The following is a 27,685-nucleotide window of genomic DNA, read 5'->3' as shown; positions in this document are numbered from 1 at the left end:
GTGGCGTGGCATGAGGGCAGCTGAAGGCTGCGCAGGGACAATTTGGTGTGCACTGTGGACACTGGGTCGTGCAGGGGGAGGGGGGTTGGGCAGCATGTAACCCAGGAGAAGTGGCAGCGGTGTGTCATGCAGGCAGTGATTGTGCTTTGTTGGAGGTAGTGTGGTGCTTAGCTAAGGTATGCATTGCTAATGAGGGCTTAATAGTGGGACCTGGGAACTTGAGATGCAGCCCAACATGTAGCCCCTCGCCTGCCCTATCCGTTGCTGTGTCGTTCCCATCACTTTCTTGAATTGCCCAGATTTTCACAAATGGAAACCTTAGCGAGCATCGGCGATATACAAAAATGCTCGGGTCGCCCATTGACTTCAATGGGGTTCGTTACTCGAAACGAACCCTCGAGCATCGCAAAATTTTCGTCCCGAGTAACGAGCACCCGAGCATTTTGGTGCTCGCTCATCTCTAGAGCTGTGGTTATTTTGCCAGTTTGTAATTTTTTCTTTGTATTTTTTAAAATTAGGTAAATCTATGGAAAGAGAAGACAAGGGAGACAGACAAACATACAGATGGTGCAGCAGGTGACAAGTAATTTACAGCTACTTTAATTACTTCTCCACTGCTTAGTACTGCTGTTGTTGTCTCTATGCTGAGGTTAGGGAAATCTGCTCTTTTTACCATGTGCAGATATGGAAACAACATAGCAGGAGTCTCATCACACAGGTCAGAGACACCTGAAAATTAGAAATGGAGTCAGCAGAGGGTAAAAACTGGTGAAAAAATAAAGAAACTGAGTCACATAATGGCCAGAAATAGGGATTTTCCTCATATATACATGCAGCAGCTTATTCTGAAGTCAACTGAAAGTGCAGATACACTTTAAGACAAATGTTTAGCATATTTTAATACTGTACATAGGGTCACTGATATACTGGAAAAACAACATGCACCATTTTCTGAGGCACATAGCATTGAACACATTCGTGGCGAGTTTAAAGGGGTTTGTTACATTTAACATTTTCTGTTCATATAAATGCAGCTAATATATAAATGTTTATAATGTGTGGTCCTCCAGCCAACATCTTGGGGACTGTGGCCTTACAGAGATGTGTACTGGTGATACATGCACCCCTCCATTCCAGTACAGGTACAAGCTGCAACAACTGAAGTTGGTCTACGTACCTTACCCATAAACTGCAGTACAGCATTGTAATATTTGTGCTAGAATAAAACATCAACACCACAGAACCTACTGAATAAATATTTCAAGTAATTCCGAACATAAATAAAGCTAGGAGGACACTAGTGCATATCCTGTGTTTCATGTATCCTTAAGCAGAAATGTCTTTTCAAGAGTTTGAATGAACTTGTGTTTGAGCTTTAATTTGAATTGTCTGTACCATTCCAGAACTCTTTTTCTTCTTTGAATCTTCTCTTGTAAGCTCATGTTTTTTTCATGGTTTATAATGAGAGGAAGTTCTTTCCATGAATTGATAAAAATAAATGGAGCACCATAAGATTTCAGTAGTTGCAAAGGAGCATGATTGTTAACAGAGGAGTTTCCACAATTTCCCGGTGTCATCAGATCTTCTACCACAGGAACAGAGCCATAGGAACAAGCCTCATAAATTCTGTAACACTCTGTGTTTACTCCCACTGGACTCAACGTTAGGTCGCTCTGTAACAGCGCATCATGATAGCTCTTATAGCTTTGATTAGTCTCTTGTGGTTGCCACCTGTAGGAACACGGAAATATCGTTTAGTGTCTCATTCAGGTTTTTACCTATAGCTCTGAACAGGAAGAGATGCAGCCAACCTATGGAAACGAATGATCGTAGTCGCGATCATTTGCCACAGTAAGCAGATTCTTGGCCCATGTAAAAGATGCTAAAATTAGCATTGATCAGAGCTCATTACATTGGGCTGAGACGACTAGCTTCCTCAAACCCCTGTGTAATATGACATTATCCTTCCTGGGTGCCGATTGCAGAGAATGTTACACTCTAGTAACTGCTATGGTAGCCTACTAATTACTGCGATGCAACAGAAGTAAATTAAATTAAAAGGGGTTTTCCAATCTTTATAAACGGATGACCTATCCACAGCATGGGTCATCAGCAGTTGAACGGTGGGGATCTGCTGCCCCTGACTCCCCCACCATCAACTGTTTCCACAGGCTGCTGACTATGGGTATGGAGCAGTTTTTCTGCAGAAGAAATCAGCTCCATACATTGCACAGTGGTCGCAACTGGTATTGCATGCCGAGTCCCACTGAAGTGAGTTTTCACCGCTTCAACTGTCACCCATGACGGGGCAGGAAGCAGATAGTTCTAAACACGGTGCAGTGGCCCAGTAAGGTATTGCATGCACAGTTCCCATTCACATTAATGGGAGTTATCCTTGTAATACTACGTCCCAGGCAGCGGACCTTCGCCAGTCAGCTATTGATGACCTATCCTGAGGATAGGTCATCAATTTTAAGAGCTGGAAATTTAATAACCATCCACTGGGGTTCCTAACACTGAGCTATTTGTTAAGTGATCACTTTGGTGATTTTTTTTTTTTTTTTTACATTCATTCATGATGTGGCTAGCCCCCTCCAGTGTATATATAAGTGGGCTAGTGCTACCCTCGTTAGTTATTTCTCAGATGGTCATGTGATCTAAATTCTGACCAGCTCATAACTCCTTGGAGCTATGTGTTTGATTTCTAGCCCATTTCTCAGTCTATGTGATGGTGTTGCACAGGACCTAGCTGCAGGGAAGGCAGTAATTGCTGTCAGTTACTGAAGATTATTACACAGCTATGATAGAGAAGATAACATCCCACCCTCCTGACTGTTATCTATGGTCTGCAGCTTATTTAGAACACTATAGGAGCTAATACACTGTCCCCACTGCAGGAAGAAATGGTATAGCTGTGCTAATGCATCATAGGATAGATGTGAAAGTGAAACCAAAATCTTTCAGCATCAAGATGGTGGCTGATAAAGGGCTACACTGCGGCATAGTTACTGGAATACACAGAGGAGACCTTATTTTGCCAACTGGAAAACAATATTTGTACCACAGAGCTCCAAAGTTTGACAGGCAATCAGGTGAGGGGGTGGGGGCAGAGATTGAGAAATTTGTTTTCGCTGGAGAGGCCCTTTAACCTATATTTCCACCTAGTCCCAGTATTCTCATTTTATGTACCACCTGTTTATATAGCACAGTATCAAACGCCTTTGAAAAATTTAGATACACAGCATCCACAGCCTTACCCTCGTACAGTCTAGAACTTATCTCCACATAGAAACTAACCACATTAGTCTGACAGGATCAAACCCTTGCTGATGCTGTGTTATACGTTTATTATAAATCTATGTACACTAAGATAGAGTCTGTTAGAAAACCAGAGTTGTGGAAACAGAATGCAACGGCCATCGGTGGCTGAGGTATCCAGACAGGTTTTCTCATCTCGACAACGATTGGCTGCGATGGGTGCAACACTTTAAATTTGTCAAACGAGTCTTATTACAGAGACACCCACCGAGTTCAATGGGCACTGTGTAATACTTTGTTTTCCTGCAAAGTAGAAACAGTATCAGTGTAAGCAGATGCTATGTGGGGGTGCCAGCAGTATATCCTTCCATGATCAGCACATCATTGTGGGAAGACACTGCTGGAGAAAGGTCGTCAAAAGTGGGTCGTCTCTTAAAAAGCTGAACTATACTTACTCATTTCTGGGTGAGATCCAACAGAGCTTATCAAGACCCTCCTTCCTTATAACATCCATCAGAATCTCCCTAGATGAGTTGCCATACACAGTCCCTAGAAAGCTGCACAGGTATGGCCGCGAATCATGAACCAAAGACCAACTTGGATCAATGACCGGAAAGTTTCTATACCTGAAATATAAAATGGATGGTAAGCATATGAAAGTGACCCGAATAGCAAAAAAAAAATAAAAAATTCAAAGTAGACAAGACCTATTGAGGAGATTTAAAGAGGTTGTACAAAATTAAAAATGTTGTCATCTGCAATATCAAACACTGCCTATGGATGATAAGGGCACTGATCTAATACATTATTACTCAAATCCAGTGCTCAAGCTGTCCCTACAACTCATGTACCAATAGGTGATTTCGTTTCACTATGGGAAATTCTCATGATGTGCCCCAATAGGCTGTGTTCACACTGAGGATTCTGTCATGATTAAGCCATAGTTTTTGCACCTAAATCCTAATAGAACTAGTGACATTTTCCCAGCAATGTGAAAGGGGTAGTTTTGACTGGCATCTAAACACCAGGGAGCAGTTAAAAGGGTTACGGATGTCAGGATGCGTTTTCTGGGACTACAATACTGATGATCTATGCTCAGGATTGGCCATCCACAGTTGATCAGTGGGGTCCACTACGACTGGGATCCCAGCCAATCAATCAGCTGACTGAAGAGGTTACGGCACTCGGGTGTGTGCCGCAACAGAGGCATAACTTGAAGCTCCTGAGCCCCAATGCAAAACCTGTAACAAGGCCCCCAATTATAATGCTTTATTCATAGTACTGGGTTCCCTATATGGAGAAGAGAGGCCTTATGGGCTCCCTAGGGCTCCAGGGCCTGGGTGCAACCGCATCCCCTATAGTTATGCCAGTGCCGCAACCTATTCTCAGGCATATGATGTCACATTCATCAATCACAGGGCATGAGAGCAGCTCAGTCCTATTTAAGTAAATGGGACTGAGCAGCAATACCAGCCACAGCTGCTATATAATGTAAGAAGCTGTTACTTCAATCTGCTAATTTGCATGGGTCATGATAGGCAGACCCTCGACGATCATTTACTGATGACCTATCCTATCAAATGTAAAGTCCTGGACAACCTCCTTTATGGGGTAAAAAAAAAGGAGGGGGGGGGAAATTGTTCGTACATCACATGTATATAGGTATATTTTGCTATTCATACTCCTCACTGACATACTAGAGGTTCTCAAATATTCCTGCTTACTTGAGGACTGCATTGTAACTCTTAATAAAATCAGAGCATGTATTAATCAACCTCTAAATATGCAACCATAGCGAAGCCCTTTAAGTCCTTCCATGTTATTTTAAAGGTGTAGCAACTACCACCATGTGCCATTGAAATGCTACCAGGTATAAGAAACAGTAAGCAATTGCTTGACGTACAGGCAATGAGAAGGTGAGTAATACCACATCACTCCTGAGTGCAACAACCTCTCATTGATTTTCCCAAATGGTCCTAAGATGCATTTTACTCTCATCTTATTTATATGCCCAATATTTTTCATCAAGTGAATAAGAAAGGTTTCGATTTACAAACCCTAAACATATGAGCCTAGAACAATATAAAAGCAAATATTTTTTGTGATTTGGAAAGCCTTACATAAAGCCGGCTGCACACGGCCGTGACGGGCTCTGCCGCGGAATTCCCCGGCGGAGCCCGTCACAGCGCCCCCCAAACTTACCTGCGGATACAGCGTCCTCGCTCCCGCATGACGCTTCGCTGTGACGCGTCGCAGCGTCATGTGACACGCCGGCCATGTCACATGACACGCCCACCGCGTCATATGACGCGGCGGTAGGCGGTTTAACGCCATCTTCCGTTGTGCTACAGCGGAAGATAGCGTGACGGACGGCTTCCATTGACTGCAATGTAAGCCGTCCGCGCGTACACCCGCGGCAAATAGAGCATGCCGCAAGTGAGGACGGGAGATTTCATGGTGCGGAATTCCGCACCGTGAGCACTGAGCAATTAGGTTCAATAGAACCTAATAGCTGCAGGCAACGCAGCGGATTTCCGCCGCGAATTACGCGGCGGAAATCCGTCCGTGGGAAGGAGCCCTTAATCAGAGATAACTCTGTTCAGAATTTACTGACAAGTACAAGGAACCGAGATGGGGTCTAATATGGCCCCTTCTTACGCTAATATCTTTATGCGCCATATGGAGGAGACACATCTCTGTACCTCCCCATCCTGGGCCCTTGCCCAGGTATGGTGGAGGTACATTGACGACGTCTTCGTCATATGGAATGGGTCATTTGAACAGCTGGAAGTCTTCCATGGTGAATTGAATAATTTCCTACCGGAATTGAAGTTCACACTCTCAGCGTCTGAGACTTCTATTCAATTTTTAGATGTTCTAGTCATTAAACAAGGTAATTGTTTGAAAACGGATTTATACACAAAGCCCACAGACCGAAACAATTTATTGCATTACTCCAGTTGCCACCCGCCGACCATGATCAAGTCACTACCTTGGAGCCAGATGCTCAGGTTCCGGCGGGTGGTAACAGATGAGTTTGTGGATGCACGTCTTGAGTTGATGTACAAAAAATTTTCCTCTAGGGGCTATCCGCATGATTTGTTGGTGGGACACATGGATAGGGTCAAACAAATAGATCATGTCTCCATTCTAGATTCGTCTAAAAGGGGAGTAATTTCTTACCGAAAATTCCTTTTTCCCGAGTCATCCTGACGGCAGACATGGAGGTTGCACCTTGACCTTGTAGGGACAGGAAGCAAGAGACTTCAAAAGGCTCCTCCTGCCTCCCATTCACCAGTGTCTTCTAAATTACTTACATGGACATGTCGTGGTTAACCAAGGAAGATTTTTATTGCTCCGAAACAAAATTAACATGGTTAGTTCTATTTTGAACATAAACAATCAGAGGGTAGCTTACCCGGATTAAACAAAGAAAATATGCACGAATTTTCCGCATAAACAAAGAAAAATGTCCAATATAGGAGCCCCTGGGCTACTGGCTCGCGCCCACACAGACGTAGGTACCACCGTGTGAATTTTTAGGGAGGGAAATACGTGCCGTCAGGATGACTCGGGAAAAAGGAATTTTCGGTAAGAAATTACTCCCCTTTCCCGGCGTCATCCTGACGGCAGACATGGAGTATACCAAATTAACTCTTAGGGAGGGACCACTGCTTGCAGGACCTTTCTCCCGAAAGAGAGATCGGAGGAGAGGTCCGTATTCAGCCTGTAGTGTTTTGTGAAGGTATGCAGGTTGGACCATGTGGCTGCCTTACAAATTTGATCCGGCGTCGCCATGGCCCTCTCTGCCCAGGAGCAGGATACTGCCCTGGTTGAATGGGCCTTGAGTCCTTCAGGAATAGCACAGTTGCCGGAAGAGTAGGCCTGCTGGATGGTGGATTTTATCCAGCGGCTAATGGATCTTCTAGAAGCCGCTCTTCCTCTGCCCGGCCCCTGGAATTGGACAAAAAGACAATCAGCCTTCCTGAAAGATGAGGTCTGCTCTAGGTAGCATAAAATGGCCCTCCTTACATCCAGGCTATGGTAGTCTCTTTCCCTATCATTCTGGGGATTTTGGCAGAAGGAGGGAAGAATAATTTCTTGCTGCCTATGGAATTTTGAGGCTACCTTGGGGAGAAAGAAGGGGTCTGTTTTTAATATGACCCTATCATCCTGGACTAGTAGGTAGGGTGTTTTGCAGGATAGGGCCTGGAGTTCACTTACGCGTCTCGCTGTAGTAATAGCTACCAGAAATACCGTTTTAAATGTGAGGAACCTAATTGGTACCTGATCAATAGGCTCAAAGGGGCTTTTGCACAGACTTTGGAGGACTAAGTTTAGGTCCCATGGGGGGACCGTACTACGGCTAATTGGTCTAATTCTTTCCGCCGCTTTTAAAAACCTTCGGATCAATCTATGTTCCGCCAGGGGTTCATCTAGAATGGCCGAGAACGCTGATACCTGTACCCTCAGGGTTCCCGGTCTCAGGTTTCTGTCTAGACCATCCTGGAGGAAATCCAAAATCTCCGCCACCGAAGTATCGAGATTGGAGACTTCCAGCCCTCTCCAGGAGGAGAATCTTTTCCAGATCTTATTATAGATCGCTGAAGTCACGGGCTTTCGGGACTGGCGTAATGTCGCGATGACTCTGCAGGATAAACCTTGCCTTATTAGCGTCTGTTCCTCAATATCCAGACCGCTAGGTTCAGCCTTTCTGAGTTGGGGCACGAAACTGGGCCCTGCACTAGAAGGTCCTTCCTGGATGGCAGGCGGATTGGCTCCGTGATGGCGAGCTTTAGAAGTACCGGAAACCATGCCCTTTTTTCCCAGTGTGGGGCGATCAGGATCAGCGTAATGTTGCTCTGCTGAACCTTCCGAAGAACTCTCGGGATCAGGGGTATGGGTGGGAAGGCATAAGCCAGACTGAAGTCCCACCTCTGGGAGAAGGCGTCTAACCCCTCGGCCCTGTCCCTTGGATCTAGGGAAAAGTAGGCTGGGCATTTTGAGTTCTTGCTGGTCGCGAACAAGTCCACCTGTGGACTGCCCCAGGTTTCCGTAATATGATGAAACTCCTCCTGGTTCAGGGACCATTCCCCGGGGTCCAGGCGTTTTCGACTTAGGAAGTCGGCTGTCTGGTTCTGGGACCCTTTGAGATGGACCGCTGTTAGGGATTGTACTGTGGTCTCGGCCCATCGGAAGATCCGCGCTGTTAGTCTCAGCAGGTGAAGGTTTCTGGTGCCTCCCTGGTGGCGAATAAGTGAAACTGCAGTCATATTATCACAGAAGATTTTTACATGTTTCTTCTTTAAGATGTCTTGGGTTCTGTGAAGTGCTTCCCAGATGGCCCTAAGTTCTCTGAAGTTCGATGACTGGGCACGCAACGTCGGCCCCCATTCGCCCTGGAGTAGGCACTGCCCTACTTGCGCTCCCCAGCCAGACTGGCTTGCATCTGTTACTACGGGGATGAAGGGTTCTGCCACCCATGGGGACTCTGCTTCAAGGATGTCAGATGACCGCCACCAGCGGAGGGACCTTAAGACAGCTGGAGACATGGGCATTCTCCTGTCCAGAGAGGTGGATGCCCCATCCCAGTTACCCAGGATGGATCTCTGTAGTGTCCTAGAGTGCGCCTGGGCCCAAGGGATAATGCCGATACAGGAGGTCATGAGGCCCAGGAGCCTCATTGCATCCCTAATTACGATTTGCCTTCTCTGGCCGCCCTCCTGCGCTGCCAGTCTAAGACTCTCCTGTCTGGGTGGGGGTAAAGACAAAGTCTGTGACACTGAGTCTATCTGTACCCCCAGGAAGGTCTTCCGCGTCTCGGGGAGAAGGCTAGATTTGGGGAAGTTGACTATCCACCCCAAACTCTGGAAAAGGGAGATGACTCTGCTAGTATCGTCCCTGAGGACCCTGGGTGAGGAAGCAACCACTAGGAAGTCGTCCAGGTACGGGATGATATTTATACCCGCCAGATGGAGATGAGCCACCATCTCTGCCACTATTTTAGAAAATATTCTGGGAGCCGTGGAAATGCCAAAGGGTAGGCACCGGAACTGAAAGTGCCGCACCCTGTTCCCTATCTTGATGGCGAACCTTAAATATTGGTGATGCTCCGGCAGGACTGGGACGTGATAGTACGCGTCCTTTAGGTCGACGGTACTCATGAAGTCCCCCCTTTTGATCAGCGTTACCGCTGACCTGACGGTCTCCATTTTAAATCTTTTGTAGGCAATAAATTTATTCAGGCCCTTCAGGTTAAGAATCATCCTGAAATTACCATTTGGCTTTCTGATCAGGAAGAGAGGCGAGTAGAATCCCTGGCGCTGCTCTACTGTGGGGACCCGGACTATCGCCCCCATTTGCAGCAGCTTTGAGATTTCGTCTTTAAAGATATCCTGCAGGGTTGGGGATTGTGTGGGGGTGATTCTGAAGACATTGGGGGGGTCGGGTGAAGAACTCTATTCTGTACCCCTGAGCTATGAGTTGCAAGACCCACGGGTTGTCTGTAACCCCCTGCCATTCTCGGGAAAATTTCAGTAGTCTACCCCCCACCTGGCACTCTTCTATGGGGGTAGGGGTTGTTTTAGTCTTACCCCTGCCGCCTTTGGGGTAGGACCAGCGTCCCGTCTTCCCTTTGCCCCGATATGGCCTGAAGGATGGCTGGCGCTTGTGAGAGAACCCAGTCCTCGCTTGGTCCGGAAAGCTGTGGGTTTTATCCGTAGCTCTTTTAAGGATCTCCTCTAGGTCTGCGCCAAAGATGTACCGGCCATGGAAGGGAATATTACATAGCCTCCCTTTAGATGCCGTGTCTGCCTTCCACGTCTTCAGTCAGACTGCCCGCCTGGCCATATTAGATAATGCGGCACTCCTAGCCGCCAGTCTCATGGATTCGGCAGATGCGTCTGCCAGGAAGCCCGTCGCCGATTTCAATAGAGGCATGCATTCCAGTAATGCGTCTCTAGGGGCCTTCTGTTTTATCTGGTCATCGAGTTCCCCTAACCAGAGGAACATTGACCTGGCCACGGACGTTGCTGCAATGTTGGACTCCAGCGTATAGGCCGTGGTTTGCCAGGCCCGTTTCATCAGGGCATCTACCCTGTTGTCCATTGGATCTTTAAGGTGGGAGGAGTCCTCAAACGGTAGGGCTGTCTTTTTAGCCATTCTGGCCACTTGCGCATCCACCTTGGGGACATCCTCGTAGATGTTCACATCCTCTTCCGCAAACCGGAGTCTTTCTTTGTACTCACGGGATAGATAGAGGTGTCTATCTGCTGAGGCCCATTCATCCGTGATCACTTTTTTTAAGGTATCGTTTACGGGAAACATGATGCGGTTTCTCGGTCTGAGCCCACCGAACATGTCGTCCTGTACGGACCTAGGCTCAATCACATCCTCCAGCTTCATAGTGTCCCTGACCGCTTTGATCAGGTCGTCCAGCTCTGCTGATGAGAAATAGTATTTTCTATTCTCATCTCTGGAGTCCGGGGGACGGTCAAAGAGTTCGCCGTCTGACAGGTCGCCCAGGGATTGCTCAGACTCTGAGCTCGTCAGCGGCATGTGGCTCGCCCTCTTAGTGGCTCTTTTTTCCCGCTGTGCTGGGGGGAGACTAGAGATTGATGCCCGGACCTCTTCACGGACCAGGGATCTAATATCCTCCCTGAAGGCGGCCTGTTCATCCGTCAGGATTTTTGCGGTACAATCGGGACATAGCGGCTTTTTATATGTCTCGTCAAGTTTTTTGAGACACAGGGCGCATTTCCTGCATCTTTTTTTAAGGTCTTGTTTAGACCGGGTAGATTCCCTGTCCTGCAAAAATACATGCATGCACATAAGGGAAATAAACCGCCATCCAATGCTAAATCCCCAGCATATCACCCCTGCAATTTGTCACACTTACGGTTTGCAGGGCTTCCATCTCTGGTTCCTTAGTAGTCATCATGCTAGGTAGCGATAGACAGGACCAGCCAGACAGATAAATCCTTCCCTGAAGGTGTGCTGTCAGTGGAAGCTTGCCGGGGGGGTTTCCATTTTTAAATCTCCCGCCATTTCCGGGTTCTCCGACGGCGTCTGACGTCACCGCGTCACGCTGCATCATTTGGCTCCGCCCCCCGACGGTGCGTCATTGGCTCCGCCCCCTGCCGCCGCGCGGGGACGCGCCGGCATGCCTGGGGGAGAGAGGCATCTGAGCCTGTGGCCCGCCGCTCTCCCCTGCCGAGAAAACGCTGCACGGAGCCGAAAGGAGGAAGGAGAGGACTCAGGGACCTGTGGTCCGCCGCTCCGACCATTGCGGTGGTGATCCCCGGGCGGTCAGACCTGTGGCCCGCCGTGCTCCCGGACCGCGCTGACCCTCCGGAGGGGAGGTAAACGGGGAAGCAGCCCTGTGGACCGTCAGCCCCGCTTGTCAGCCAGATTCCGTTGGAAAGGTGAGGGGAAGCGGCCCTGTGGACTGTCAATCCCAGTGTTATCCTGTAGCTCCCTGGAGGGAGCACCTCTTGCATGTCCCTGTAGGGACAGGAAGCACTGGTGAATGGGAGGCAGGAGGAGCCGTTTGAAGTCTCTTGCTTCCTGTCCCTACAAGGTCAAGGTGCAACCTCCATGTCTGCCGTCAGGATGACGCCGGGAAAAAAACACCTTTGACTACAAATCGCATACTGTTTGTGTCTACATATGGACCTTGCAGCAAGGAGATTCAGTATATTTAAAAAAAACACTGGCATGTTCTGGCCAATTGTCAACCTGAGATTGCAGAATTCGCTGCTCCACCCATAATGGCGTACAGACGCGCACGTAATTTGAAGGATCGTGTAGTCCGTACTTTTAGCTCTTCATCAATGGGCTCTACACAGAGAACCCTAGCCCCTGTTAAAAACTGCAATTTTCCATGTCTGGGCTGTGTGGCCTGCCATAACATGCTTAAAGGCGATAGCTTTACACATCCCAGATCTGGTAAACAATTTGCCATCAGAGGTTGGTATAGCTGCTGGTCCTCTTTTCTTATATACCTGATTAGCTGTCCGTGCGGCCTCCTATATGTTGCAGAAACCACTACGGAGGTTCGCAAACGGATAGCTAACCATAAAAGTAACATCAGAACAAAAAAACGCGAGTTACCTATTCCGAAACATTTTGAGGATTTCAATCACTCTGTTAGCCAAATGCGCTTCAGAGTTATTGATTCGATTGATAAAGATATAAGGGGTGGTGATAGGGAGCGGAGATTAAAATTGCTCGAAGCAAAGTGGATTTTCACGCTTGATGCACTGGCCCCAAATGGCCTCAATCTCGATTACAATCCGCTCTCCTATGTAATATGAATATGTGCTATTCTTGGGTATCCATATTCCGGATTTTTGCATAATCTTTAGATTCATATGTTGCTACATGATCATTGATTTTAATTCCTTGTTTTTTTTAGATCTCCTTGGGTGGAATAGTGAAAGTGGACGCACCATATACTTATGAGATTCTATCTTTGATGTACAATTGATTTGAATAAATTTATAAGCACTTTAAAAAATTTTCTGTCATATGACCATGATGTAATGCATTTGGTTTGCGAGGGTCGTGGATAAAGGATCACGCAATATACAGCAGTATCCATACATTTTTGTATTTTCTGCAGCGCTACTGTTGGTACATGTTTCTGCTGCAGGAAATACTCTATTACTATGGGTATAGATTAGGATGAGGGAATGGCATCAATACTATACTAAACAAGGAAATTGGGCCATTTATCAAAAGAATGTTATCTTTATCCCCATATGAATGAACACTGTAGCGTATTGATTGCGTCAGAGAAGGTTGAGTTGCACTTGTTTAATACATTTGAGTGATATACTCGTGCTGTTGGCGCAATAATACATCCGATATGGTAGATAATCAGCCACATAGATATATACGCTCACCGCGCAGTCGCGGATATTGTGCAGCGGCTTGAAGCCGGTTTTTTAGTATAGCATAACGCTAGAGGAGGATTATACTCCATATAGAAAGCTAGTTATCCTTTACGCTGCTGGCGTAGATTTACGCTAATTGCGGTGGAGGGATACGGGAGTTTCCGCGAGAACATTGAATTCCTGCACATGCGCAGATGCTGAACATCGGGACTTAGCGCAATTTAGAAGAGAAAGTACTCTATCAATATGAGATCCTTGACATTTGGCTATTTGATGACGTTGGTGATGTCAGCAGTGTGCGGTGCTTCGGGTATGGATCTTACATGGGGTGAGCTATTTCCCTGGGATTGCAACACATGGTTTGACACTGCTGCATTTACTTAATCATGTATATATATATCTAACAGGTGCTTCCACGCTAGTCCACCCAATGGTTGCTGATCTATTTTTAACTGTTTAATGACATATTCTTTGTGATTGGTGAAGGTGGGGGGCTATGTTTGCTTTAAATGTTGGGAGTCTGTGTATGTTCATTAGGACTTGACAAAGACCCGTGTAACTAGGGTTGAAACGTTGTGGGCACAATAAAGACAACTCTTTGAGATAATTCCCTGGAGTGCTGCTTTTCTCCTTCTTGTTTGTCTCTGTTCAAAATGCTGGTGCTCAGTCGATAGCCCCATCCCTGTTCCTCCAAGCAAACAGCTCACTTTGCAGAAAAAAGCAGCAGCTAGCCCGGCATATCCAGCAGCTGATGAATGGGAAACGTATTTCATGGTGGCCCTTCATATAATACAAGGGATTTTCCCACTACTTAAAATTGCTTCACAGCTACTCTGTACTTCCTGGTTGTTGCTGACCAGGACATGTGACTGCTGCAACCAATCATTTGCTATAGAGGGTCAGTGCTGTGGCCAATAATTTAAGCACTTTTAAAGTTGTTGGAAGACCTTAAGTCCACCAGAACAGGAGTTGCTCGATATAGGGAGACTTCTCTGCTCTAACTCAAAAAGGGTTTTAGGTACTGTCCACGGAGGATTTATATATAAAGGGTGGACACCCACTGGCGTTTTATTCTCCTTTGTGCTGCGAGAGCAAGTGAAAACACTCGCCTTGAAGCGCAAGAAAAACGCTAGAATATTGCTAGTGTTTTCAGCGGGGACAGCAGCAGAAGTGCTAGCCCCATTGAAAACATAGGGAGAATACCGTGGACTTCTGCCACAGCTGTGACAGAAGTGCAGCATGCTATCCCATTGCTTTCAATGGGGTCGTCGCTGCTGCCGGCCCCATTATAAGCAGTGGTTTATGGCAACCCCCGCAGTATGATTTTCGGGGAATGGCTTGAAATATAAGCCCTTCCCTGAAAATCATCATTAGCTGGATAAAAAAAAACAAACAAACAAAAAATGTACTCACCTCTCAGACACGTCCTCCGGCTGGCTCCCCTGCACTGCTGTTTAAAAATCCCCGCCTCCTGAAAGGGCTGTGTTGATTGGCTGAGCGCTCAGCCAATTACAGCCAGCGCTTAGCTATTCATGACAACCCCTTGAAAGATAACTATCCAGTCAAATTTTCTATTGAGATGTCCTCATCAGTTAAAGAATAACAAAACAAATACTTACGTGGCCACTCCTAGGGGCCACTGATAAACATCTTCCTCATTAATCCAAGTACTGTCATAGACAAGGTAGAGAACGTCCACAAATCCACCATTCTTCTTCAGATAGGGAAGGATCCAGTTATTATTGCACTGCTCACTTCCTAGCAGCACTACAGCAACATGTTGGAGTTTATGGTTTTCAATCAGAGTCTGAGTGTACTGAAGCCACTGAGTGGCAAAAGAAATCTTTGCTTCTTCTCTGCCATTAAGAACAAGAACTACATTCTCAGCTTCCACGGAGAAGTAACCTGGAACAACGGCGGGTCCGGTGATGAAGCTAGAGAAAAAGGAAATGTTAAAACAATTATAAAAGCAGAATAAGGAGTTCTTATATTACAATTTAAAAGCATCATAATAAAAAGAATACTTGTACTGAAATTAACAGACAGTAAAAGGGTTTACCAAACTTATGTAATAAATATTAGAAAGTTGCTGTCCCAGCAGCGCAATCCCTGTTCATATTCCCCGGTAGACTAAACATGATCATGTTATTACATAGTGTCTTTCATCTAAATGGTGCCATGTAACAGTGAATGTCCACACAGCAGCAACCATGCATTTCTTAGCAACATTAAGGGCTTAGGCCTCATGTCCACGGGGAAAATCAGGCCCGCCGCAGATTCTTCATGCAGAATCTCGCAGCGGGTCCCTCCTTTCCCGCGGACATGAGGCTAAAAAGTAAGCGTTACTTACCTGTCCGGACGCTGCGGATCTTCTTTCTTCGGCCCGGCGGATGTGCTCGGCATGCCGGCAACGTGCAACGCGCATGCGCCGTGCACTCCATTATTTTTTTTTTTGACTCCTGCTCTCCCGCGCCGGAGAGCAGGAATTCAGCTGCGGGTGTGCTGCAGATCCGGACGGCTTCGATGGAAGCCAGCGGGAGCCGTCCCCGCGGGAGACCCCCACTAAAATGAAGCATGTTGCGGGTGTTTTCCCGCACGTGCAATCCGCGCCTCAAGGGAAAATGCATCCCTATGGGGCGTGAATCACGCGTGCGGGTGACCCGCTACGGATCTGTCCCAGTGGATATGACGACTTAAACACAGCTGTGATTTCGGGCTGTTTGCTCTCGATGCATTCCATGGACAACATACGGCCCAATAGGGATTTTTCAAACAACCAATGGTCTGTAGTAAAAAAAAATAAATAAATAAATATATATATATATATATATATATGTCGCTGCATATCATATTCTTGTCTTTTGAGAATTGTTTTGAGAAAGGGAATTTTTGGCTCTTGTCACCTCTGTTTGCCTCTGCAAACCTAAAATGGTGCAAGGAAAAATTCTCAATAAAAGGGAGGCCCCAAAATCCATGAAGGCGCTTTTTTTTTTTTTTTTTTTTTTTACTAAGGCCTGTGTTTGAGTCAAGATGCACACTAGGGCCACATATGGGATATTTCTGAAAACTGCAGATTCAGGTAATTAATATTGAGTAGTTTATCTGAGGCTCGCAGGCAATCATGCGCACTATAGGGTTTTTTTAAATTTGTATTTCCCACGCCTTTGCTTAACATTGATGCAGGTACCCGCAGCCAGTAGTGACATTGCGTATGGGCTACGGGTCAGATAGCCTCCAATGACATCAATGGAGGCAGATTGTGCATATTCCACGACAAAACAGAGCATGCTGCCATTTTTCCTTCACTCGCAGAATACGCATTTTGTATCTGCAAGTTCGAACGAAAAATCGAAAATGCATGCTTTTCAATGCCCGTGTTTTACTGCGGAAGGCGATCACGGATTCTGTAATACAAATGCGCTCGTGTGAGTCCGGCCTGAAGGGACTTCACTACTTGGTTCGCATTGCACCTATTAAAGTGTAATCTTATGAGAGAACCAGTAAATGACTGTATCTATGATTCATAGAACAAAGCGTTCTGTGCTCCTGAGAAGTATCCAAGTATTATTGTACCTGATGGAGGTTCTTCCAGTTTTGAGCTTGCCTTCTCTCCAATGAGCAGTATCATCAACAGGTTCAAGTGGTCCTTCCAATATATGCTGCCATAAGTAATGCCCTGAAGAGAACAGCAAAATAATAAAGAACTGTAGATGAGTTTTCATTGGCAGTCAGCATCCTGTTAGGGAATGTGCCTGCATTTTCTGCATCAGTAATTCCACATTATTTTGCGGCAGATCTGCTGCTGCAAAATGGTTTTAACCCCTTAACGCTGCAGGACAGCTACACCCTGCACAGTCGGGGTATATATGGAGGGAGACCGCCTATGGCACGGCTTGATAGAATGCCTGTCCGGATGTTCTTATGTAGTGCAGTTCATAACTTGAACGTTCGCAAGTAGGGGACTATCTGTAGCATGAAAAATGACCGTATACCAAGTCTCTTTTCTGTTATGCCTAGCTATCACTTACCAATAGCAGCCTTGCCCCATATTTGCACCCGGAGCTGTGCTTGTTCTTGATAGGAGTTCTGGTTTAATCGGTCTTTCCAGTTGCTTTTCGCTCTTTGTAGATGAGAACCCTTATGACCCTTTTCCTCTTCTTCCCAAGGATTCCATTGTTCATTGCCAAAATAGAGAGACCCTGTCAAGCAAGTAAAGATGACAATGCACAGAAAACAAGTTATTGTTAAGATTTAAATGCTGGAACAGCTGGCTGCTCTCAGATACACAGATGTGCCTGCTGCTATTAGTAAATGATATACAGCTTCTGAAATCACAGCTACACTGCTCAGTACTGCTGTATGGTGTCCTCCATGCTGATGTTAAAGGGGTTGTCTCGCGCCGAAACGTTTTTTGTTTTTTTTTTCAATAGGCCCCCCGTTCGGCGCGAGACAAACCCAAGGGATGGGTTAAAAAAAATATATATATATTACTTACCCGAATCCCCGATCTGCGACGACTTCTTTCTTCCTTCTCCAAGATGGCTGCCGGGATCTTCACCCACGATGCACCGCGGGTCTTCTCACATGGTGCACCGTGGGCTCTGTGCGGTCCATTGCCGATTCCAGCCTCCTGATTGGCTGGAATCGGCACACGTGACGGGGCGGAGCTACGATGACGATGCAGGACCAGCTCTCCGGCACGAGCGGCCCCATTCACCAGGCAGAAGACCGGACTGCGCAAGCGCGTCTAAAAACGCCAGAAGACAGCGAACTTAGACGGATCCATGGCGACGGGGACGCTAGCAACGGAGCAGGTAAGTGAATAACTTCTGTATGGCTCATATTTAATGCACGATATATATTACAAAGTGCATTAATATGGCCATACAGAAGTGTATGACCCCACTTGCTGCCGCGAGACAACCCCTTTAACTCTCTGTAAAGGTGCATTTATATTGGTGAGTACGATGAAGGTCCGAGAAGTTTGGACCAACATCGCAATTTAGCAAACTCCGATTTCTCAGTGATTGTGATGCGTTTTAGCATTTTTTTCAAAAAAAGCATTGCATCTATGCACTTCGAAGTTTCATGCATGTTTTTCCACAGGCATGAAATAAAAAAATTTTTTCTTAAATTTGCAGGTGCTTCCAATAGTTAAAATGGTAAACATCGCATTGCACCAACATGCAAATCGCTTCTACATTTATATGCGTTAACTCGCCAATTTGCATATACCCTAAGAGTTAGGTTACATGCACACGAGCGAGAATTTTGTGTGTTGCAAGACTCCATTCCTTTAAATGGAGCTACTCACATAAGCAATTTGTTTACCCTTGCAGCGATGCTGCAAGGTTGTAAGGGGACAGAGGGAGAGAGAAAGAAAAAAAATTTAGAAAAAAAAAAGAATCGCTGCATGTTCTACTTTCTGACGGTCCCTTTGTAACACCTTGCCCATAGTTTTCAATGGAACCTTGAAAACAATGAGAATCACTTGCGATCCTCTAAGGCACGTGAAAAACGCGCCTGAGCATTACAATTTCACAGAAGTGATGCAAGGCGTTTTTTGCATGAAAACACCTCCCATCCACGCGTAAATCGCATGTTGACAAGTGTGAAATTGGGCCGAGTTTTTCACCTGTGTGAATGTAGCCATAGGCTGCCTTTACAAGACGCACAAATATGAACCCCAATTCTTTTGAAGGGGGTCATACACATTAGCAATGTTTTCCTGCATGGCACCGCAATGCAGGAAACAAATCGCAGCATGTCCTTTTTAGCTGTGGGATCTCACATTGCAGCCCCATTGTTTTCAATGGGGTTGTTGGCAGCACAGTGCCAGCCCGATTGAAAGCAATGGGAGAACTCTACAACCCTCTGTCGCGGCTGCGACAGGGACTACCTTCAACCCCGTAGGGATGCAAGCCCTTGTATCCATGGGGCTTTCACATGGTGCCAAGTGCGATATGGGGGCAGGATATCAGGGGACATCACCTGATATTGCACTCGTCTGTGTGAAAGCAACCTAGGAAAGCAGGATCAGCGGTTTTCTCTGTGCACAGAGCACATCACAACAGCTAGACTGCTCCACCAGCTTATAGAGACCTGACAGATTACAGATACAGACTGGAGGGGGAAATGGGGAATAAATGGAGGATTCAAATCACATAGCAGGCAGATATAGCATTATTGCTCATGCAGTTCTAGGGCGTGATTTGTTTTCTATTGTAGGAAAAAGTACTTTGTGGGCCATGTTGCAGCGACATGCAGAACTCCCAGTTGTCCATGAGTAGTCCTCTCATCTACAGAAGTATGTGACCTGGCAGCATCCTCATGTGTCAGTGCCTGCAGGGAGGGGTTAGAGTAACCCCCTCTATATGTCTGCAGCTGTAGAGGATTCCTATAGGGAGGTACTGCAGGAAGCAGCACGTGTCCTGCTAGACAAGCAGCCTTTTACTTCCATGCACTTGGCTGCCTCTTAAATCGCTTGTTTCATTCTGCTCTGTTAACCCTTTGCGGGCCGATTTAGTCGTCTCCTCCTCCAATGCTGCACGCCCATTATTACCTCTGCCACCGCCTCCTTCCTTTTTGCTCACTACCCTGTGCACCCGGGACACCTGCGGGGGCCGGAAGAAGACGTTATAGGCGGCATAGAAGGAGAAGGCGCAGTACACGAGCACTAGCACGTAGCAGCAGAACTTCTTTCTGGAGAATCTCATGCTTCTCCCTCCGCAGCCATATCCTGCTCCTGTGTGCGCGCGCTCACTCCGCCTCCTCCCAGCTCTTGTCACACGAGCCCTGATTGGTCGGGGCGGGCGAGTATAAAGTGGCCGCACTTCCGGCCAGAGGCAGCACGTGCCTGTGTGTGGTGTCACGTGACCGCAGCTGTTAGGGGATTTGTGTGATGCTGGCGGCAGCGCGGGAACGATAGAACCCCACGTGACTAAAGAACACGCAGCACGTTCTATGCCTCCAGCCTTTTCTATTCTGGCGGGAATGCCGCGCCTTTCTCCCAGTTGTACTTTGGAGAGAACGTCTTGTGTATTAACCAGAACGTATAAGGCCGCCTGCAGACGAGCGGGTCGGATCCGGCAGCGAGAAATCTCGCCGCGCGATCCGACCCCAGAGCCTGCAGGGGCGAGCGCGTACTCACCCGCGCCTGGCGGCCCCGGCTCTTTGATGTGCCGGCTGCCGCGCAGCCGGCGCATGCGCAGACCGGAGCCGGCGGCCAGGTGAGTGCGTGCTCCGCACAAAATTAGAACATGCCGCGGTTTGTTTGCCGCGCGAGATTTCGCGCGGCCAAACCGCGGCCGTCTGCATAGGAGTGCGTATTGTAATGCACTCCTATGCAGACTTTCAGCGGCGGAAATCCCGCGGGAAATCCCGCGGCGGGATTTCCGCTCGTCTGCAGGCGGCCTTAATGGCGTTTTATAGACTCGGCATAGTGCCACAGATACTTAACGTATAAGCAGCTTTGAGCTTGGACGTTTTTAGTGTTGCAATTCCCGTGAGGAAAACGGATACTTGTGGTAATCTGTCACCGCTTTTTGGAGTCGACCCATTCAACGCTATCCTGCCAAGTTTATACCACCTGATTAATATTATAAATATTTATGTTCTGAAGAAATAAAAACCATTTAAGAAATAAAGTTTTTTTTTTACGCATATGTATGGGTTAAACATTTGTGAAATTAATTTTAAAAACGAGTTCTGACAGATAACCCCCAAGTACCGAAGAACATGAGGCGCTTCAGAGAGAAAACACGAACTTTCAGTAGTTTTTTAACCCCTTCCGACCTGCCAACAGTTTTGGTCTTCCTGCCAAGGCCCCATTTTCCAAATATGACATGTCGCTAATCGGTAATAACTTTGGAATGCCTTTACTGACCAGGTGGGATTCCGCATGCAGGAGGCCTGCAGCGGATACCAGCTGTGAGCCTGACAGGTGACCCTGCGTACGTTACTAACCTGTATTGCGTATGACCGCGGAGGCTTGCGGGCATTCATGCGCAGTATAGGTTTTTTTATGTTTGTTTGCTGTGTCATCGCTTAGGGATGACACAGGTACCCACAGCCCATACGAAATGTTGCAATTCACTTATGGAATACACAATTTGTAAAGGAAAAATCGAAACGACATGCCTTTCAATGCCTGTGTTTTGCCGGGGAATGTCCGCCCACAGTGATCACAGATTCCGCAATTAAAATCTGTTTATGTGACAACCCCCCCTGCCTTATTTCATTATGGAAGCAGGAACTAGAATCCCCTGTATAAACAGATCTATCTCCTAACCGAACCAATCTGTGTCATGCAGACCCCATTGACTATAAAGGGGTCCGTTCAGTTCCTGCACGTCTGGCATTTTCACCGGACAAAAAAGTTCTGCATGCACAACTTTTTCATCCGGTATTTCATGCCAAATCTGTTCCGAAGGCTCTGAACGGAGCTTACGACACAGATCTGAATAGAGCCTTAGAGCTCCTTCACATGATAGTACTCGCATTTGCACATGCCTCAGTGTTATGTTTTTGCGGAACGAATTATGCTTTTGTGCGTGCATATCAGTCTATTTCACCATACTTTTTCTGCCCGCAGGGCATATTCACTTGCGCAAGGGAAACGACGTACTGCTTGTAATGACTAATTAGTTTCAGATGTGTTTTTGATCCGGCGGAATTACACAGCTTATTACGCATCTCCTTGTTTATTGCACGCACTTTTGCGCACCCCTATTAACCTCTATGGGGACCTTTGGTGCGAAAATGCGCAGAAAAGTAGAGCATGCCGAGTTTTCTTTTTGTTCTACCGAAATGCATGCGCAAAATACGTAAATGTAAATGAACCCATTAAAATCAATAAGTTCTATTCTCTGCGTAGTGCACACGCTAAGCTCCATCCCAATGGTTGCAGCAGGACTATGGCTATAAGTTACACCTGCGATCTCACTTAGGTTACTGGGGGCTCAACTTCTAAGCGCACTGGTACTCAGCGCAGTATGTGTACGGTGCGATGTGGGTACTACTAACTCACTGCGCCATACATTTACTTCCCTCACTGCTCTGTCTTATGATGGTCTACACTTCTCCCATATCTCCAGACCCGAGAACAGGTATGGTGGAGGAGTAGGCATTCTCTCTCTCTAAAATGTACTTTCCATGTCATCCCCCTGGTGTTCTCGCTCACATTCCTCTCTTTCGAGGTCCACAACCTCAGACTCTTCCATCCACTGTCCATGCGAGTGGCAGTCATGTACTACCCCCTGGCCCCTCCCAGCTTGCCACTTGGTTCCCACCCCAACTTCTCATCCTGTGAAATTCCAACTCCCATCTTGGATGACTTTAACATTCCTACTGCTGACCCACTTTCTGTGTCTGCCTCTCAGCAACTATTGCTAACTTCCTCCCTGGGCCTCTCGCAGCTTTCTCATGCAAAAAGATGGCAATATACTTGATTTGGTTTTTCTCTAACTTTGTTTTGTTTCTGGCTTTGTAAACTCCTCTCTTCTGATCTCTAGTAACAACTTCCTTTCCTTTACTGTCACTGCTACCTACCATACATGCGGAAACCTACATGCCGTTTACACCCAGCAACTTTCAGACTCCTTATAGTCGTTGCTCTCCATGATCTCTTTCTTCTCTTGTCCCGATCTGGCTGCTGAGCACTACAATAAAACTCTTAAGGCGTCGGTCAGACGACCGTTTTTTGCCGCGATTTGCGGATGCGCATGCGATCTGCGCATATATAGAACCATTGCTTCACAATGGGATCGGTCACATGGACGCTTTTTATGCGGCTGTCCGATAAATTATAGGACACGAGGAATCGCAGATCGCGCCTATCTGCGTTGTGCGATTCCTTGTGTTCTATATATGCGCTCAATGGCGCCGGCGGCAGCAGCGCCGACCCCATTGAGAACATATACTATAAAGATCATTCTCCTCTGACACAGCTCTAACAGCTGTGGCAGAGAAGAACGATGTTTGCCCATTGAATTCAATGGAGCCGGCAATACAGCCGGCTCCATTGAGAGCAATGGGCTGCTGGCGATCGCGGCATGAATTTTCGGGAAGGGCTTAAAAATATAAGCCCTTCCCTGAAAAACATCCAAAAATGTGTAAAAAAAAAAATATATATACTTACCTTGTCCTTGCAGCCGAAGTTCAGCCGCGGCCTGCCGGCAGTTCTCCTGAACTGCTCTGTGTAGTATTCAGCAGGCGGGGATTTAAAATCCCCGCCTGCTGAATGGACTGCCTCTGATTGGTCACAGCCCTCACCAATCAGAGGTGATTATATTTTTAAGCCCTTCCCGAAAATTCATGCCGCGCTCGCCAGCAGCCCATTGCTTTCAATGGAGCCGGCTATATTGCCGGCTCCATTGAATTTCAATGGGTTGGACAGCGCTCCTTTGATCGCGCCCGTTTCGCCGAAAACGCTGCTAGCTGCAGATTTTTCGTCGAATCGTCGGCCCGCTCACGCGATTTGCGGATGCGCATCTGTCATGCGATCCGCAAATCGCGGCAAAAAACAGTCGTCTGACCGAGGCCTACAACTGTACTTTATGAAGCAGCAATCCCCCATGCTCTGACCCTCCCAATGCAGACCACAGCAACCCTGGCTCACGCCTAAAACATGTTTCCTTCAGCAGTGTTCTAGATGTGTCAAACACATTTGGAAAGAATCACAAGCCTCTGCAAATTTCTTCCACCACAAATTCGTGCTCAGAGCATACAACTTTGCCTTTCACCATGCCAAACAAGCCTAATTCACTTTTCTTATCTCCTCATTATCCAATAACCCCAAACGACTCTTTGACATTTTTCATTCCCTCCTCAGCCCTAAAATACAACCCCTATCATGGATCTCAGTGCTGAAGATCTGGTGGCTTATTTCAAAGAGAAAATTGACAACATCTGCAGGAAATAACTTCCCAGCCCTTGATTAGCTTTGATCCCCTTCTCTCCTGCACTTCCTCTAATTCATTCTCAGCATTTGACCCAACAACAGAGTAACTATTCTCCTCTCTTCTTCTCCCCTTACTACCTGTATTTGTGACCTTTTTCCGTCTCACTTCCTCAAGTGTCTCACCCCGGCTGTTATTAGTCACCTAATCATAATATTCAACCTGTCTCTTTCTTCTGGTATCTTTCCCTCCACCTTTAAACATGCTGTCATATCCCCTTTACTAAATAAACCATCTATTGACTTTTCCTGTGCTTCCAATTACTGACCTGCCTCTAATCCCCTCTTAATCTCTAAACTCCTGGAATGTTTGGTCTACTCTCACCTAATAAGCTATCTTTCAGATAACTCTCTTCTTGACTCCCTACAGTCTGGTTTTTCGATCTCCACATCCTACAGAAACCGGTCTTACTAAAGTGTCAAATGACATTCTGATGGCTGAATTGAATGACAACTACTCTCTACTGATACTCCTGAATCTCTCTGTGGCATTCAACACCACAGATCGCCCTCTTACACTCTGTCTCTAGAATTTATCTAGTGCAAATTAAGTTCACCATGTTCGTGCCCTCCCATGTGATCATGTGTCATAGTTAATACGTCTTTAGATTTGCTCCATTACGCCAGAAGAAGGACCCTAAGATATCCGAAAGCTCTCTATAACATCATGTATTTTAGTTAGTCATTAAAAGGTATCATATCTACAAGATTACTTGTTTTCTCTTGCTAAGTACAATCACATTCGCTCTACTGGCTAACACAGTACTAAACCTTTTTTTCTTTTTGTTTTATTTCAATTGGAGTGATGGAAATACTCAAGCAGGTTGCCACTCAGGTTGTTTGGCAGTCCCATTGAAAGTGAATGGAGCACTAGATGCACAACTAGTGCTCCATTCAGTCTCCTCCACAATGCAGAGGGTATAGTAACCCCACAGCGAGGAGGATGGGATCCCCGTTCTTGAGATCGGCGGAGGTCTCATTGGTGGATAGGGGATAACTTGTCATTCTGGTAAAACCACTTCAAGGATACTGCATTTTTATTGTTTTCCTCATACCTTTCTGACCACTCATTCAGTATATTATTTGCTGGTTCTACTACTCATTTGTTATTAATCGAGGATTGATTCTGTAGGTTTAAAATGTCCTTGTATATAATTGTATAACTGCAATATCTTCCCTGCTGTAGTGGATACCGTACCTATAATGTCAGCCAATATAAAATTTGTAGTCTTCATTTCTCTAGAGATCCACTTCGCCTGGTATACGTGTCTCAACTGCAAGTATCTATAAAACTGTGGGCGCGGTAAATCATAATCACTTTGTAGTTGATAAAATGTCTTTAGCACTTTCCCCGACAGTATCTTGGAGATCCGTTTAACATCTACATTTTTTCAATATTCCAAATCTTTCAGCTTGTTTAATTCCTTCAATTATGAGGTGTCCCAGATAGAGGTATATTGCATACAACCTTCACTCCCTGCAATACCTCTAGCTTTGCACCAAATCTTGTGCATGAAGGACAGTGTGGGAAACTGTTGGGAGTTACACTTAAAAATCTGTATCTCCAATGCCTCAAACAAATGAGCTTTGTCAAAGTATCCCTTTAATAGTTGAAAGCTAGCATCCCGTGTCTCTCCCGTCTAAAATGTTGCATCTGGGCTAAGAAGTATGCTATTGGATTAGGCAGAGCTAATCCCATGTGAAATTTAAAATTACAGAAAAGGGAGATATTAACAGACAAAATAAATTATAGTAAGCGGCCATATGCTTACTGATATACTGATACAAGAGGGCAGGCAAGAACACCACATCCCTCAACATGCAGATAGCCAGACTGCTAAATGGAGGAGCCACCGCACATGTGCAAGGCACTGATGAACAGTCACTCACACACTTTCCTTATATTGATGGGGGTGGCTGCTTAGTACTATTCTTGCACAAACAAAAGCAGATACAGGATGCCAGGCCACATGGTACGTGTAGTGCACCATGCAGGCTTACAGCCTGTTAGTGATGTCATATTTAAATCCAGTGGTCCTCTCTGCACCTCATAGGTAAACCACACTAGCACCCTGGGCACCCCCAGCATTCAAAGACACACTGCATGTTACACTGTTGCACTGATAAACACCAATAATTGCGAGGTATTGGTTAATATTTTGGCCAATATACACAAGCTCACAACCCACGGCAAGCGTCCTCATTTTCTTTTGAGTCCCTACAATAACATCAATAAAATCACAGAAAAAGGAAGTATTAACAGACAAAAAAAATCACAGAAAGCGACCATATTCTTACCGATATACTGATACAAGACAGCAGGCATGAACACTACACCCTGCCATATGCCAAACAGCCAGACTGCTAAACGGAGAAGCCATCGAACATTTTTCCAGAATATCCACCGTAGAATGTACTACACCTGACTAAGTCAAAAAACATGGGTTAGGGGGGTCCTAAGGTGTAGGTTACTGGCCAACACACAGCCATATTTATCCCCATATTCAAAAAATTCCGTCCTCACCCTATCTTGCATTCAGGAAACACATTTTTAATTTTTTAAAATGTGCAGATAATCATTTACATTTTTCGTCAATCATTGGTCATTTAGGACATTGTACCAGTAAATGTGAATGACTGAGCAATCACTGTGTACATGTAACAACTTGTAAACAAATCGAGCAATTATTTTTATGTCTGCATAAACTGAATGACAAACAAATTATCGTTCATCGTTCAGTTGTTGACCATTTTTACACCGGACAATTATTGTTGAAATTTGCACAATCCAACGATTTTTTGAATGATAATCGTTCCATGTAAAAGGGCACTAAATCTAAAGGGCATCTATTGCCATTCACAGAAACATGCCTCATGTTATTCATGAGCTGAAATCCGATAACATTGGTCGCTATATGTTCCTCAAAATTTCTCTCTTCCACCAGATGGTAGTGTTGGCTAACGTGTACCTTCCGAATAAGGGACAAACAGAATTTGTGGTTCATGTGTTTTAGGACTTTGCTGGTAATCTCCCGATCATTTTTTGAGGAGATTTTAACTTTCCATTGGAAGTGGACTTGGGACATGTGCACAGGTAGATCTCCCTTGTCTTTTGGACCATTCATAGAGTCAAGCAACACCTCTGCAGTTGCACTTAGACCTATGGCGCATACACCACTCTAGAGGCAGAGACTTAACATTTTTCTCGGTCGCATATCATTTGTATCACCATTTAGATTATCTTTTCTTTCCCCACTCCCTCTTGGATAAATCTCTTGACTTAGGAATTTTACCCCTTTTTTTTCTGATCATGCTATCATCTGTGCCTCTTTGTCATGGGGCGACTATACTCCACACCCTTTTACTTGGAGACTTAATAACAATGTCATATTGGACCCGGTGTACTGAGATTTGTTTATGCATTAATGATTTCACAGCTTCACATGCCAATGACTCTACAATTCTTAGCACTTTGTGGGAGGCCCTCACATGTTTACTGGAGGGTATTTTGATTTACCACACCAGTAGGTTAAAGAAAATCAGGGCAGGAGATTTGGTGACACTTTACGCCAAA

General features: G+C 46.0%; 2 protein-coding genes across 2 annotated transcripts; both read right to left on the bottom strand.

Moving 5' to 3' along the window:
• Nucleotides 1-873: 873 nt before the first annotated feature.
• Nucleotides 874-19,931, bottom strand: RXYLT1 (ribitol xylosyltransferase 1). The gene is made up of 6 exons (XM_066591555.1): nucleotides 19,717-19,931; nucleotides 17,183-17,353; nucleotides 16,728-16,830; nucleotides 14,774-15,088; nucleotides 3,714-3,884; nucleotides 874-1,731 (listed from the first exon to the last, which is right to left on the bottom strand). Exons 1-6 carry the CDS (start codon nucleotides 19,868-19,870, stop codon nucleotides 1,317-1,319), a joined length of 1,329 nt encoding a protein of 442 aa, XP_066447652.1. The 5' UTR covers nucleotides 19,871-19,931; the 3' UTR covers nucleotides 874-1,316.
• LOC136613153 (uncharacterized) lies at nucleotides 10,087-11,337 on the bottom strand. Its single transcript, XM_066594007.1, has 2 exons — nucleotides 11,156-11,337; nucleotides 10,087-11,064 (listed from the first exon to the last, which is right to left on the bottom strand). Exons 1-2 carry the CDS (start codon nucleotides 11,195-11,197, stop codon nucleotides 10,087-10,089), a joined length of 1,020 nt encoding a protein of 339 aa, XP_066450104.1. The 5' UTR covers nucleotides 11,198-11,337.
• Nucleotides 19,932-27,685: the final 7,754 nt, after the last annotated feature.

Source organism: Eleutherodactylus coqui, chromosome 2 (genome assembly GCF_035609145.1).
Source record: "Eleutherodactylus coqui strain aEleCoq1 chromosome 2, aEleCoq1.hap1, whole genome shotgun sequence".
NCBI classification, from domain to species: Eukaryota; Metazoa; Chordata; class Amphibia; order Anura; family Eleutherodactylidae; genus Eleutherodactylus; species Eleutherodactylus coqui.
The sequence above is the reverse complement of the archived record's forward strand: the minus strand, read 5'-3'. Positions and strand labels throughout refer to the sequence as shown.